Raw genomic sequence first — 13,280 nt, 5'->3', positions numbered from 1 at the left:
GCAGTGTGCTCAGGTGGCCAAGAAGGCCAACAGCATCCTGGCTGGAATAAGAAGCAGTGTGGACAGCAGGGCTAGGGAAGTGATTGTCCCCCTGTACTTGGCTCTCGAGATTCTTTTCTGAAGGGGAAGCCACAGTATCTCTTGTCAAGTGTTCAGAAATTGTACTGATACAGAACGGATCATTTCCATATCAACTCTTAGAAATAGGAAAAATCCTGCAAATAAGCAATTGACATGATTCTGCTTTTAGTGCTGCACAAGCTAACAGTAGTCAAGTAATCTTTGGCACTGATGCCATGGTATTTTGCAAGTTAAAGTCCTAAGTTAGGTAAATGCATGTTTTTAAACACAGTTTTCTTGGTGTAATCATGTTTTCACCCTCTATTACTTATCTTTTACGTCTATATTCTTAATCTATTTCTACAATCGTTTTGTGTAATTTTGTTTAGTTTCTTCTCCTACATGCATTCACTTGCATTCTGAATTACCTTTTTCCTCTCTTATGCTGTCATACACTTTTTCCTCTCTTGGACTTTTTCTTCATTGCTCTGCTGATCTAGACATAGTTCTTCCTATATCTCCATTTGTTCTTATTTCAGCCCACAAATAATTAGATTCCATTTACTTCTGAGCAAGATATATCTCACTGCAGAAAGAAAGGAGTTCTCCAAGTAGCAAACAGATTACACAAGAGCTAACAAGGTCCACCCTATCTATCAGTCACTCCTGAACTAACTAGTGATGCACTGCTTCCCATGCTCGCTATCCCATGATATAGCAAAATAGAACCACTTCCACGCATCAAAGGCTCATCTCCTACAAACAGGGATCAGTGTTATTTATGGTTCATGTGTTCAGTCATGTGTCAAACACGAACATCTGGATTCCAAGATCTGTGTCCACGCTGATGGGTTCACACGGCACTCTCAGACTTTTCCATAAATCCTTAGAGCTCTTTGAAGTATGAGGCCCTCACCCTCAGACTTCGAAGTATATTCCAATCTGGATAAACACATATTGCCTAAATCAATCTCCCTGCACCGTGTAGTTTTACTGTAATATAATATGGTGGATTTTTTTTTATTATTATTATTTTTCTTAATGGAAGGCTTAGAAGCAGGTGTTTTACTGACAGGAAGAATGAAAAGACGTCCCAGTTTTTCATTCCCTCTACAGCAGGTCAATCTTCATCAGCTGGCAGAATCATAAGAGCTCATGCAGCTCACAGAACTGCAGTGAAATATGTCTCCGGTTAGTTAGACAAGACAAGGTTGGTGTGCAGATGTAGACATGGGTTGTAGGTAAATACATCAGAAGAAGTGGGAAGCAATAGCTGTAAAATAAGGCAACAGAAGAGGAACAGCTACAACAGGACATAGTGAAAGTGAGAAAGGAGGAAAGGAAGAGCGAAGCTATAAATCTGAGTTACAGAAGAATCACTTTTTCCTCTGGCTTTATTCAACTAAGAAACACATAGTTTTGAACTGTGCTTTTCACAGATTAGGAAAAGTGGTAAATCTATCATTTAATCAGCCATTTTGATAGTTAAGGTGCTGCCCTGTGTTTAGGCAGAAGCAGCTGGAGTGAAGATTAGACTGGTGCAAAACAGAACAGGGTGGAGTTATTTCAGCCCTCTGAGCCCAGATTTCTACTTTCCATGGGCAGCTGCAAGATAGCTAGAGAGCAGCTCTCTGCCATTTACAGGTAGATAAGTGATTGTTTTCCATTTCCAAAATTCGATTTATTTTTGATTAATAAGCATCCAAACTCTTCTGTATCACCCTATCTCTATCAGAAAAGGAGAACAATGAAGAAAAAAAAAAGGGAGGGGGGGGTGGAGGGGACAACACGTGGTATAAGCAAACCAGACAAGTAAATCAATATTCCAATTCTCAACCAGACAAAAGTTCAAAATACTGAAAGGGTGTCAGAAAGCTTCCAGGAATCTTAGTCCACACTGAAGGTATTGGCACCAAGAGAGGACTGACAGCAGGAGTGTCTGCTGGACAAAGAAATTACTAATCACGTGGGTCTACCATTTAAGTAACTTTCAAAGGGCAATCTGAATAAAGGAGGCAAAGGATTGATCTTATAGGCTAACTACTGGTATACTGGGTCAAAATCCTCTGTGGAGAGAAGTTTGAGGTCTCTTACCTAAAGAGAAGGCTTAACAACCCTTCAAAATCAAAAGAGATTGACTTTGCAGAAACACTTTCAGACTGAGATGAGAAAAGTAATTTAAAGAGTCTTAATTTTCTTTTATTGCTCAGAAGCCAGAGTTCACATAGACAAAAAAGATAAGGACTTTAACGCTTAGAGAAAGGGGCACTGAATTTGTAAATTAAGTCAATGTGGAAACCCTTTCTTTCTACACATTCAAAAAAAAAAGTGACCAAAAAGGACAAAGAACAGGATGAATGTGTTTTACAAATGCTAGAAACATACATGTATGAAAAAAGATTGCTGTATTTCAAACATGTGTTGAGGGAAAATTATGATTACATTGGAATGACAGAGACTTGGTTAAATCAAGCTATCAACTGGGAGATAAAATTACCAAGGTATAAAGTTTGCGGATGGGTGAGGTAAAACAAAAGTAATGAGGGAGGGAGTAATTTGCGTACGGGGAGAATACTGAATAAACAGAAATAAATGACACTAGGATTTTGGCTGATACAACAGGGACTGTTTGAAGTAAACAGAAGAATGAGATATGGAAAAAGTTAGTCCTTGGACCTTGCCAGAGACTTTCAGGAGAGGATGAGAAAGTGTATCAGGAAACGTTTTAACAGATGAAGGAAGTCTGTATCGAATCCAGCGTAATGATCCAGTGGAGGAGTTCAATTACCTAGACATTTCCTAGGAAAATGTTAGTGGGAAAAACTGCCAAGCAAGCATGATTATAAGACTAATACAGGATTGCTTCCTTACAGAACATGCTCAAAAGCCACTCAGGCCACAGGAAAAGGGTAATGTGGATATAGTGACTAGAAATAAACTAGACACGATGAATACAATGAAAGCTGTGAGGAGTATTACAATAAATATATAGTGCAGTGCATGTGGTTGCAATGCCATTAAGACTGGGGGGGTAAGTTACACTTGCTTGTTAAATAAAATCAGACCCTCACTGAACATTAAATAAATTAAAGATAGCCCAAAAGAATCAAGCTTCACCAAAGGAAACACAGGGAAAAATCTGAGATATATTTAAGAACATATTTTCAAAATACAAGTAATTCATCAGGGATGAAGCCAGAAAAAAAAAAAAAAAAAAAAAAACAACAAACAAAAAAAAACCTGCAATTGTATCAGGGAAGTGTAGTGTTTTATCTAGTCCCATTCACTGAACAAGAGGAAAAGAAGCATCTTGTGGCCAGTAACACACGTTTGAAACAGCATAAATTCCACATGACCTGTGAGCCCATCTGTTTTGCTACTTATGTGGGAAGAAAAATGTGAGTAGATGAGAAGGGACTGCAGCTGAAAAGTAGAGACTAGGTGTGAAGAGAGAAATGATACATGTTTAAATAGTTTCTCTGACATTTCCCTGCTTCCAGTGAATGAGGTTCACAAATGACCTTGCTGCCACGCACAAAGCCTAATAACCAACCTCCACGGCACATTACAGGCAGACACTCACACCAATGTGAGGAACCTAGATTCAAGATCATATTTTGGCTAACAGAGATTGGACTCAGGAAGCTATTTCTTAATAAATAAATAAATAAAATAAAATAAAAAACTTCATTTTATAAAAAGTAATTGCATTTACTATTCAGACGTTTACTTCCTTGTATGGCTCAGTTTTAGCTGCTCTCCAGTTTTCTATAATTGACAGTTGACTGTTTGTACAACTGGCCATTGCATGGACTTGTAATAATAACAACAACAAAGTATCTGTGAGTTTTATTGATCTAAACGTCAGTTTCCATACAGTTTTATCCCTGCATCTACCTTTGGATCTGTAGATTTTGCATGTCCAACTTTTAAGTCATAGTTTGATATAAAATTTTGGTTCTCTAAGTAGCTTCTCAAGGTCTCAAGCTCATCACCAAGTTGATGATTAAAGAGAAAAAGCAGAATGTAATCCTTTCCCTGAAAGGAACAGTATTTTAGGGGAAAAACACTAAGGAGTAGATACATGCATAAACATCACGGGTCACAGTGTGGCCACCTGGATTGCTATGTCACCTGAAGTGTGGGTATGTGTGCTCTGCCTTGCTTTTCTCCTTACACACTGGTGGTTTTACTCGGGTGGGCAGCCGAGCTCCACCACAACCGCTCTCTCACTCCCCCTCCTCAAAGAGGAACAGGGAGAAAATACAATCAAAAGGGCTCAAGGGCTGAGATAAGGACAGGGAGGACGCACAGTAATTATTGTGACTGGCAAAACAGACTCAGCATAGGGGGACAGTAAGATTGATTGCCTATTCCTAAGCAGCTAGAAAAGCGAGAAACAAAGGAAAGAAACCAAAAGCACCTATCCCCCCCATCCACCCTCTTCCACCTCCTCCCCCCGAGTAGCGCAGGGGAGTGGGGGAATGGGGGTTATGGTCAGTCTGTAGCGCTTCTCCACCGCTCCTTCTCAATCCCTCTTGTCCCCTGTGCTGTGGGGTCCCTCCCACAGGATGCAGGCCTTGCTGAACTGACCTGGCGTGGGCTTCCCACAGGCAGCAGCTCTTCCAGAACTGCTCCCACATGGCTTCATACCATGGGCTCCATCCCTCAGGAGCAGACTGCTCCAGCACAGCTCCCCCATGGGCAGCAGCTCCTACCAGGTCACCTGCTCCTGCGTGGGCTCCTCCACGGGCTGCAGCATGGAACCCTGCTCCACCGTGGTACTCCATGGGCTGCAGGGGGACAGCCTGCTTCACCATGGGCCTCACCACAGGCCGCAGGGGACTTCTGCTCCATGCCTGGAGCACCTCTCCCCCTCCTTCCTCACTGACCTTGGCGCCTGCAAGGCTGTTCCTCACTCCTCTCACTCTCCCAGCTGCTGTGTTGTGTCTTTTTTTTCTTAAATCTGCTCTCACAGAGGCGCAAAACAACATCACTTACTGGCTCAGCTCTGGCCAGCAGTGGGGCCCTTGCCAAACATGGGGCAGCTTCTAGATCCTTCTCACAGAAGCCACGCCTGTGGCCCCCTAACACCAAAACCTTGCCACATAAACCCATGACACAGCAAGAGGCTCAGACTTTCTCTTCCTGGAACTACTCAAGAAATTAGAGTATCAGTAGCTTTCTAGCACCAAGACAATTAGAACAAACGTTGAGGTTTGAAAGCCTATGGCTCTAAGGATTGAAGCCTATTTTTAACATTTTCTATGTTTCTTGGCATTCACAGAGCAGTGTTCAATGGTAGGCCTCACAGCTGGTTTCCTCTGGATTTCCGATAATCCAACAAATTTCTCCTTCCATTGATAGTAGTCTCACCCTAGTATACAACAGTCTTGTAGTAGCAAGTCCTGGTCCCTGCCAAATAATTATCAGTACAGGAAAGATCTGAGAAATGTTTTAAATGGATACTGTCAGTAGATGTTTGCAATGATTTTAAAAAATCTGAACAGAAACATTGAAGATCATACCCATGCAGGGAATGTGATTAGATCCTGTTTCAAGCATCTTAGCACTGAGACAAAACATCAAGGAAAAACAAAAAACAAAAACAAAAACAAAAACAAACAAACAAAAGAACAACTTTCAGATTTGTTTCTGAGACTCTGAATAACACATTATCTCTTCTCATTTTATTGCTTATTAGACAGTATTGCCATTCACACATTTTTCTCCAACAATGAGAAAGTCCAATGGCAAAAAGGTTGGAAAATAGTTCTGAAAAACACCAGTTTAATCAGGGATAGTTCGCCAGTCTTGAGCCTGAAAAGTGCCATGTCTCTAAATCCAGTCTTTTTTTAAACTCTGTTCCTTATCCCCAGAGAATTATGAAATGGAGACAAAGGCAGTCCTAAAGGTCTGAACACCAGTGCATTTGAAGGCCTTAGACATGAGCACTACAGTCTGCCTGGGCAGACCTATTCTCCCATGTGGAGCCTATGGTTCAGTTAACAGGACTCCAACCATCTGCAAGAAAGTACACAAGAACATCAAGCCCTTAATTATGCTCCACTACCGCAGTACATTTATATTCTGAAATCAAACTTAGAGCTTCATTTTCTGCTGACATTTAAGTGTGGAAATTAATCACTTGGGATTGTAATTCTACATACGATGCTAGGGGAAATTATAATAACATCCAAAGTATCACATCTTTAGTCTGCATTTTGGTTTAGACATGTTAGATTATGCTTAATGAAGCATTTTACATCCTATTAAAGCTTTACAGCACACACTCTTCCTACTAAAAAATTCTTAGAGTGAGTGCCTAAGTGCCGCTTAAAATCAGATACACTTCTAAAATAGAAAACATAATATTTAATTTTCCTGTATGATAGAGTTCATGCAACTCTTTTGTATATTTGGTGCAGTATTCATGGCAATAACTGCTGGTGGTAAAATATAGTAGGCGGAGATCAAGTAGCATGTGCGCATTGTAACATTATAGGTTCCAGAATTTTGATATGTGACTCAAATAAATACAATAAACACAATATTTGTTTATTATAATGCACCTGGATGCTGTTTCCATTAATGAATGATAATGTGCTATAGAGCTTTCTAATATTCTAAAAGAAAAACATTATTCAAGACACATAGGCTGAAGCATTCTGGAAGTCCTTAGACACAGTGGAGTACCATTTGTCAATAAAGAAGTCTTTTCATAAACATTAACAACAGTATTTCAAAACAAGTGGGTATTGATCACTGAAAAATGGGACAGATACAAAATCCGAATCAACTTTTAAGCACATAATCGAATCTTGCTAATGCTAGTAGGGCAACGTAACTCACCCAGGTAAATATTCAGGCAACTATAAAAATAAAAACAGAGAAGGCAGGAAGAAAGCCGTAGAGAAGTCATAAAGATTGCACAAGATTCCATGGCATTAAAAACTTTTTTTTTTTTTTTTTTTTTGCCATAATTTTAATTTCTATATTAAAATTTACCGTAAGGGGAAAAAAAAAAAAAAAAAGCATTGTGTCATCTGACCCAAACAGTTCATTCCAGAAATATCTTCAGCCACTGTGATTTGATCAAATTTGAACTAACTAATGGAAGTGTTGAAAGCCCCATCCTTAACACTAGATAAACTTGCTGACGAATTCCAAGTGCTTGATCCAAACACTGATTTTATTGGAGAACAGTTCCAACCTTAGAACAGTTTTTCTACCTCTGTTCTTGTAAAAAGATGCATTGAAACTTTCCAAACACTTCAGCTATAGGTATATATAGGTATACCAATCTAGTATGTTTCAGCCTAAATTATTGATATTTTAAGATACTAAAACAAGGTTCTTACGGTATGGTGATAACCATATATGTGATTGTGACCATATGTGTCTATTCTACTGGGAGAAATAAACTGTAAATTTTACCGCTATCTTTGCCACAGCTGTAATAATAAATGGTAGAAATCATCATCTAAGCATCATAAAGTTGTCTTGATAAAGTTCTCTCGCCATACTGACAGAATTTGCTGCCCATGTTTAAAATGAACATATTATGAAATGGTTCCAATTAGATCAAGTAGTTTCATGTCTTTTTTAGGCACCACTTACAGCAAATACTGTCATTTCTTATGATAAAGCAGCCAGTGCTGCTTAACAAGCTCATTTTTAACAACAATCAAAAGATGTTACTTAAGTTTTATTTTATCCCCAGTCAAGTAGAACATTCTCCAGCCCTGACTCTCAAGGTAGCTTTCAATTTGCATATTTGACTCAGGGCTTGAAGTGCAATTTAGCCAGAGGCAAAGAGGTGGCACAAGGCTATGTAGCACATAAGGCCTATATTGAAGTTATAAACTGTGATAACCTCCTCCTGTTTTAGTTCACAGAAGTAATTCCACCTTTCTCAAGGACGTGACCTGGTATAGTGCATCCAAATCCTGAAAGTTGAATCTGCCCATACATAGTTATATCTAGTTATAGAATTAAGCCTTCAAAAGTAGAGCTCAGAAGGGAGCTCTCAAACACTTCAATAATAAACAGACTAATTAGAATAAACAGGCTTCTCAGCCATATTACCTTTTATTGATGTGGGAATGAACATCTCTTGAGCCATAAGGGGATAATCATGGAGGCGACTACCTTATAAGCACCACCACAATACCACAGTCAAACTGTTGATTCATCTGGTCTCATATCCTGCCTCCAGTGGAGGTCAGTGCCAACTGCAGCAGAGGAAGGCAAAAACAACCAGACAGTTTAATGAGGATACTATTAAGGATTCATCTCAAAAGAAAAAAAAAAAAAAAGTTGTAACTGGTCTGTAATGAAGACAGAGTGAAGGTATTTTCAGGTATAATTTCTCTGTCAAAACTGTTTTCTAGTGCAGAACATTTGTATGAGTCTTTGACCAGTCAGTCTCCGGAAGCCATTTCATTGCCTCTTTGCATAGAGGCAAAGAGAGGCCTCTATTCCGACCATGTCCCATTGCAAGGCCTACAACTAAATCCATCTGTGAGAGAATTAAAGATCCTGCCCACTTCCATGTGACCGTCCTACCAGGAGACAGGAGCCCAAGGCTGTACTCAAGCATCAACCACATGTAAAGCATTCCTCACAAGCACTTCAATTTGAACAAGGGAAGCAAGCATGCTTCAGTCCTCCAGCTCAAGCTGAGCCACCATGCCAGTAATGTCAGGGAAGCTCTGTTCCAGCTTAATAATATAGTGGGATTGCCCTGGAAAATAGACAGGCTGAGTGGATCCCTGGGAGTGAGTGGGGATTAGGTGTTTATAACTAAACATAAGTAAATGTAGGGTAGTTGAAACCCACCCCAGAGGCTGTACATCCTCCTTCAAGTCTTGAAGAGCTTTCCAGGTAGAGAAACGGACAGCATCTTCCCTGTGAGAAAGACAATTTCAGAGAATTTTGCCTAACCCCCTTTAGAATCTGAAAACACTTATCACTGTGCCCTACCAACTCCATGTAAGCCCAATACAACCTCCCACCTGCAAGGTAAAAGCAGAGCCCAGACAAGCACCAGCAGACCAATGAGCCAGCAATGGCAAGACACTGCTGCTGCTTTGGGGCTGCTAGCAGATGAAAACCCTGGGAAAATTGCTCAGAGCTTTTTTTTTGGCTCTTCCCTCCATGGAAGAGATAGAACAAGGAGGGTTTTGGCAGGGGGTGAGCTATTCCACACTTGTGCTTAGGTGGGAGATTAGAAACAAGCCCAGGTGTTTGCACCAAACCCAACACACACACACATACCAGAGCAACAGGGACCACACTATCATGGTCCCCCTGCACAGTAATGGACTTCCTGCTGCCTCCTGAGAGCCTGAGGCACAGCTGACCTCAGCAGAGCATCCCCACCCATCTCCTCTTTGAGTCCTGTGACCTGACCACATCCATGTCACCTCACCTGCCTCCTCCAAGACCAAGCGATTGCTGCAGGACCTCTCATGCCCTGCCCAGCCTCATGAGGCCAAACTGCTTCAGTTAGGTGACTAGACCACAGGAATGCAGGATTTGGGGATTAGGTGTTCAGGTTAGGGTTTAGGGATTAGATCTAGTCTTCCAGGGTTAGTGTTTGGGCAGAGTTTTAGAGGGAGGCCTGTGTTTACTGTTTTGGGTTCCAGTCTGTGTGTAGTGTAGAGACTGTTATTTGTTGGGATTTTCTTCAGGGCTCTGTTGAGGAATCAAGTTAAGGCTGGAATTCAATGCTAGGGATGAAAGGCTGAGGAATAGGGTGAGAATTGAGCTAAGAATATATGGTAAGGCCTTATGGATTTAGGATTTGCAAACCCATGCCAGGTGAGGTTTAAGGTTAGCAGGAAAAGTAGTGGATTCCTTGCAGAAAGAGGGATAGCATTTAGGTGTTAGGGTAGGGCTTACAGTTACTGCTTCTAAATATTGCCAGGGTTTGACATGGATGTTTTCCTAGTAAGTGTTGCAGCAGCACAGCCTTATCTGAACCCCTCTCACCTCTTACAGATCTTTCCTTTCTGTTAGCCTAGTCCCCCTTCTCTCCCCCAAATTTCCCACCGTTATTCACCCAGCTTTCCCCTGGCCTCCTCAAATGTGTCACCCTGTTGGGGGCAGCTTTCTGAAAGCGTTTGTGACCTCAGAGGCTCTGCCTCCCTGCTGTTGTCCAGACAGGGGCTGGGACAGAAGTGACCTCACAGCCAGCATCCACAGGGGTCACAAGAAGCTGTTGTGCTCAGAAGGCAAAGTCTGCAGAGAAGGAGTTGGTGTGACAGTTACGATGACTAGGATTGCTTTATTCAGATGGTATTCTAGGGGACCGTACCTCCAATGGGAAGTGAACTTTAGACTCTCTCTGTCCCACTGGAATTCATGGCTGGCTCCCTTAGGGAACAGCTTATGGCACTTGGGCTCATTCAGGTTCATCTCACCACACCCACACCGGGTGCAGTCTCATATGCAGAAGGGAAACATGGACTCCTGATGTAGTCATTTAGTGTCCATATCCAGAGGAAGAAACCATCTGTGTGAGCTGGGGCGAGAGCCCAGAGCTGGGAATGGTGGTTGCAAGGGGCTGCTCTTGGACCATTGGCCTGAGGCAGCATCTGCCAGGGTGTCCAGAGAACAAGGTCCAAGCCCAGCCCCTGCTCTGCTGGTCCTCCCTGACTCTCCCAGGAAGACAGCCTTTCATGCTGTGGATACAGGCCAGTGAAGTCAAAATCTCATGGGTGCTGGGCACCAACAGGCAGGAATGGAATCATCCCTCCCTGCCTAAAATATGATCCTGGGACTCCTATCTTATCTGCCTGAGTCCACAGAGAAACAAGCAAAGCCAGGAGCCTCTTTCAAGTCCATTCCTTTGAAATATCCATGAGAGCATCTTTGGGAGAAGAGCTGGGCTTTCAGGCACTGCCCTGAGCAGATCCCCTTTTATACTGGAGATGCTGGTATGGAGCCAGCTGTGTTAGAGAAGAGCCCCTGGCCTGTCCCTGCCTGTAGACACAGGACTGCCCGCAGCAGCACGATGAGCAAGTAACAAGTGCAATCAGTCCTCGCAGCAACACAAGAGCTCCGTAGGAGAGTGTGGGAGGTGAAATGGAGAGCTGATTTGGACAGACCAAGCCCTGGGGCTCCCTGGCATTGCTGCTATGCCAGGACTTTTTTCCCCTCAACCTCTGCACACAGCCAAGTGCCACCACCTTTCTCTGAGGAAGCATCTCAGGCAAGCAAGTCACTGCAGGAACCATCTTTTTATTTAAATACACATTAAATATTTAATTGCCCATTAAATACACCTCTTTTATACCAAGTCTCAGAGTCACATGAGACATTCAGTAGTGAACTGGAAGGGGAAGAAAAATGATTTTTTTTTTTTTTTAAATATATCACTACATAATTAAAGCAAAAAGCAAAAAGCAAAAAAAAAAAAAAAAACCAAAAAAAACAAGATCTTCCTTGGCCTTTAATGAGTTACATTACGAGTTACATTATGAGTGATATGCAATGGACATGCAGTTATTTGCTTCTCAAAAACCTCCAGTCATCACTTTCCACACTGCATCCTTCAGCTCCTGGTTCCTCATGCTGTAGATGAGGGGGTTCACTGCTGGAGGCACCACCGAGTACAGAACTGCCAGCAAAAGGTTGAGGGAGGAGGAGGACATGGAGGGGGGCTTCAGGTAAGCAAATGTGGCAGTGCTTATGAACAGAGAAACCACAGCTAGGTGAGGGAGGCATGTGGAAAAGGCTTTGTGCCGTCCTTGATGGGAGGGGATCCTCAGCACAACTCTGAAGATCTGCACATAGGACAGCACAAGGAAAACAAAACAACCAAATAATAAACAGACACTAATCACAAGAAGCCCAACTTCTCTGAGGTAGGCACCTGAGCAGGAGAGCTTGAGGATCTGGGGGATTTCACAGAAGAACTGGTCCAGGGCATTGCCTTGGCATAGGGGAAGGGAAAAGGTATTGGCAGTGTGCAGCACAGCATAGAGAAAAGTACTGCCCCAGGCAGCTGCTGCCATGTTGACACAAGTCCTGCTGTTCATTATTGTCGCGTAGTGCAGGGGTTTGCAAATGGCAATGTAGCGGTCATAGGCCATGATCCTGAGTAGGTAAAATTCTGCTGTGACAAAGACAACAAAGAAAAAGACCTGGGTAGCACAGTCTGCATAGAAAATGGCCCTGATATCCCAGAGGGAGTTGGCCATGGCTTTGGGGACAGTGGTGGTAATAGTGCCCAGGTGAAGGAGGGCGAGGTTGAGGAGGAAGAAGTACATGGGGGTGTGGAGGTGGTGGTCGCAGGCTATGGCTGTGAGGATGAGGCCGTTGCCCAGGAGGGCAGCCAGGTAGATGCCCAGGAAGAGCGCGAAGTGCAGGAGCTGCAGCTCGTGTGTGTCTGCAAATGACAGGAGGATGAACTCTGTGGGGAAGCTGCTGTTGGACATTTGCTGCCTCTGGGTATGGATGCCTTTCCCTGGAGGAAAAATAGAGTCACAGTAGTGAGCCTTGTCTGAGTAAAACTGCTACTGTGTTTCAGAGATTCCTCCTCAACAAGATACACTGTGTCTTCCTTATGAGCTCTGTTTTATTCTCTCTGAGGTGCCTCAATGTCCAGGCAGATCATCTGAGGGCTCAGCAGAAGTCAGTACTACCCTACAATATCCGGTGAAGGGCGCTGGGGATGAATCTGTGGTGCCCAATAGCCAGAGGCACCTCTATTTTCAGGTTCCAAGCAGGACATTCAGCAATCCCATGAGGAACACTAAAGGTGGTGTTGGTGTTCTCTGTAAGGAGAGGGGTGTGAAGAGAAATTCTGAGGCTCTTCATCGACCTACAGTTCTCTTTCAGTGTCATGCTCTGAAAGCCTCAGTGAAGGACACAGCCTGACAACTCCATTATCATGCCCCATGACTCTCCTTCAAGGCAGGTAAAAGAAATGAGAAACACCAGAGATTTCCTTCCCTTCCGTTAGTGCATGTGCTAGCCTTACCTTTTGTTCTCGCCTAAGGTTGCCCCTGGGGTGCTGTGGATCTGTGAGCAGTCTGAACAAGGCAGCAGCCTCTGGACACCAGCAGGACCCAGCCCTGCTCCTACCAGCCACAGCTTCAGCCCACAGCTCCCTGGGCAGCTCCTCTGCAGGCTGAGTGCTGAGCCTGGCAGGCAGCAGAGGCCCTGCCCCAGCACACTCCCCTGGGGCACAGCATGGACCCTGCTCGGCA

At 43.1% G+C, this 13,280-nt stretch overlaps 1 protein-coding gene across 1 annotated transcript; it reads right to left on the bottom strand.

Moving 5' to 3' along the window:
* Positions 1-11,582: 11,582 nt before the first annotated feature.
* LOC309891575 (olfactory receptor 14C36-like) lies at positions 11,583-12,506 on the bottom strand (the record flags this gene model as incomplete). The annotated part of the gene is made up of 1 exon (XM_082785931.1): positions 11,583-12,506. One exon carries the CDS (start codon positions 12,504-12,506, stop codon positions 11,583-11,585), a length of 924 nt encoding a protein of 307 aa, XP_082642057.1.
* Positions 12,507-13,280: the final 774 nt, after the last annotated feature.

Source organism: Aythya marila (genome assembly GCF_965140915.1).
Source record: "Aythya marila genome assembly, contig: HAP1_HAP1_SCAFFOLD_158, whole genome shotgun sequence".
In the NCBI taxonomy this organism is placed as follows: domain Eukaryota; kingdom Metazoa; phylum Chordata; class Aves; order Anseriformes; family Anatidae; genus Aythya; species Aythya marila.
This window is presented reverse-complemented; position numbering and strand designations above follow the sequence as displayed.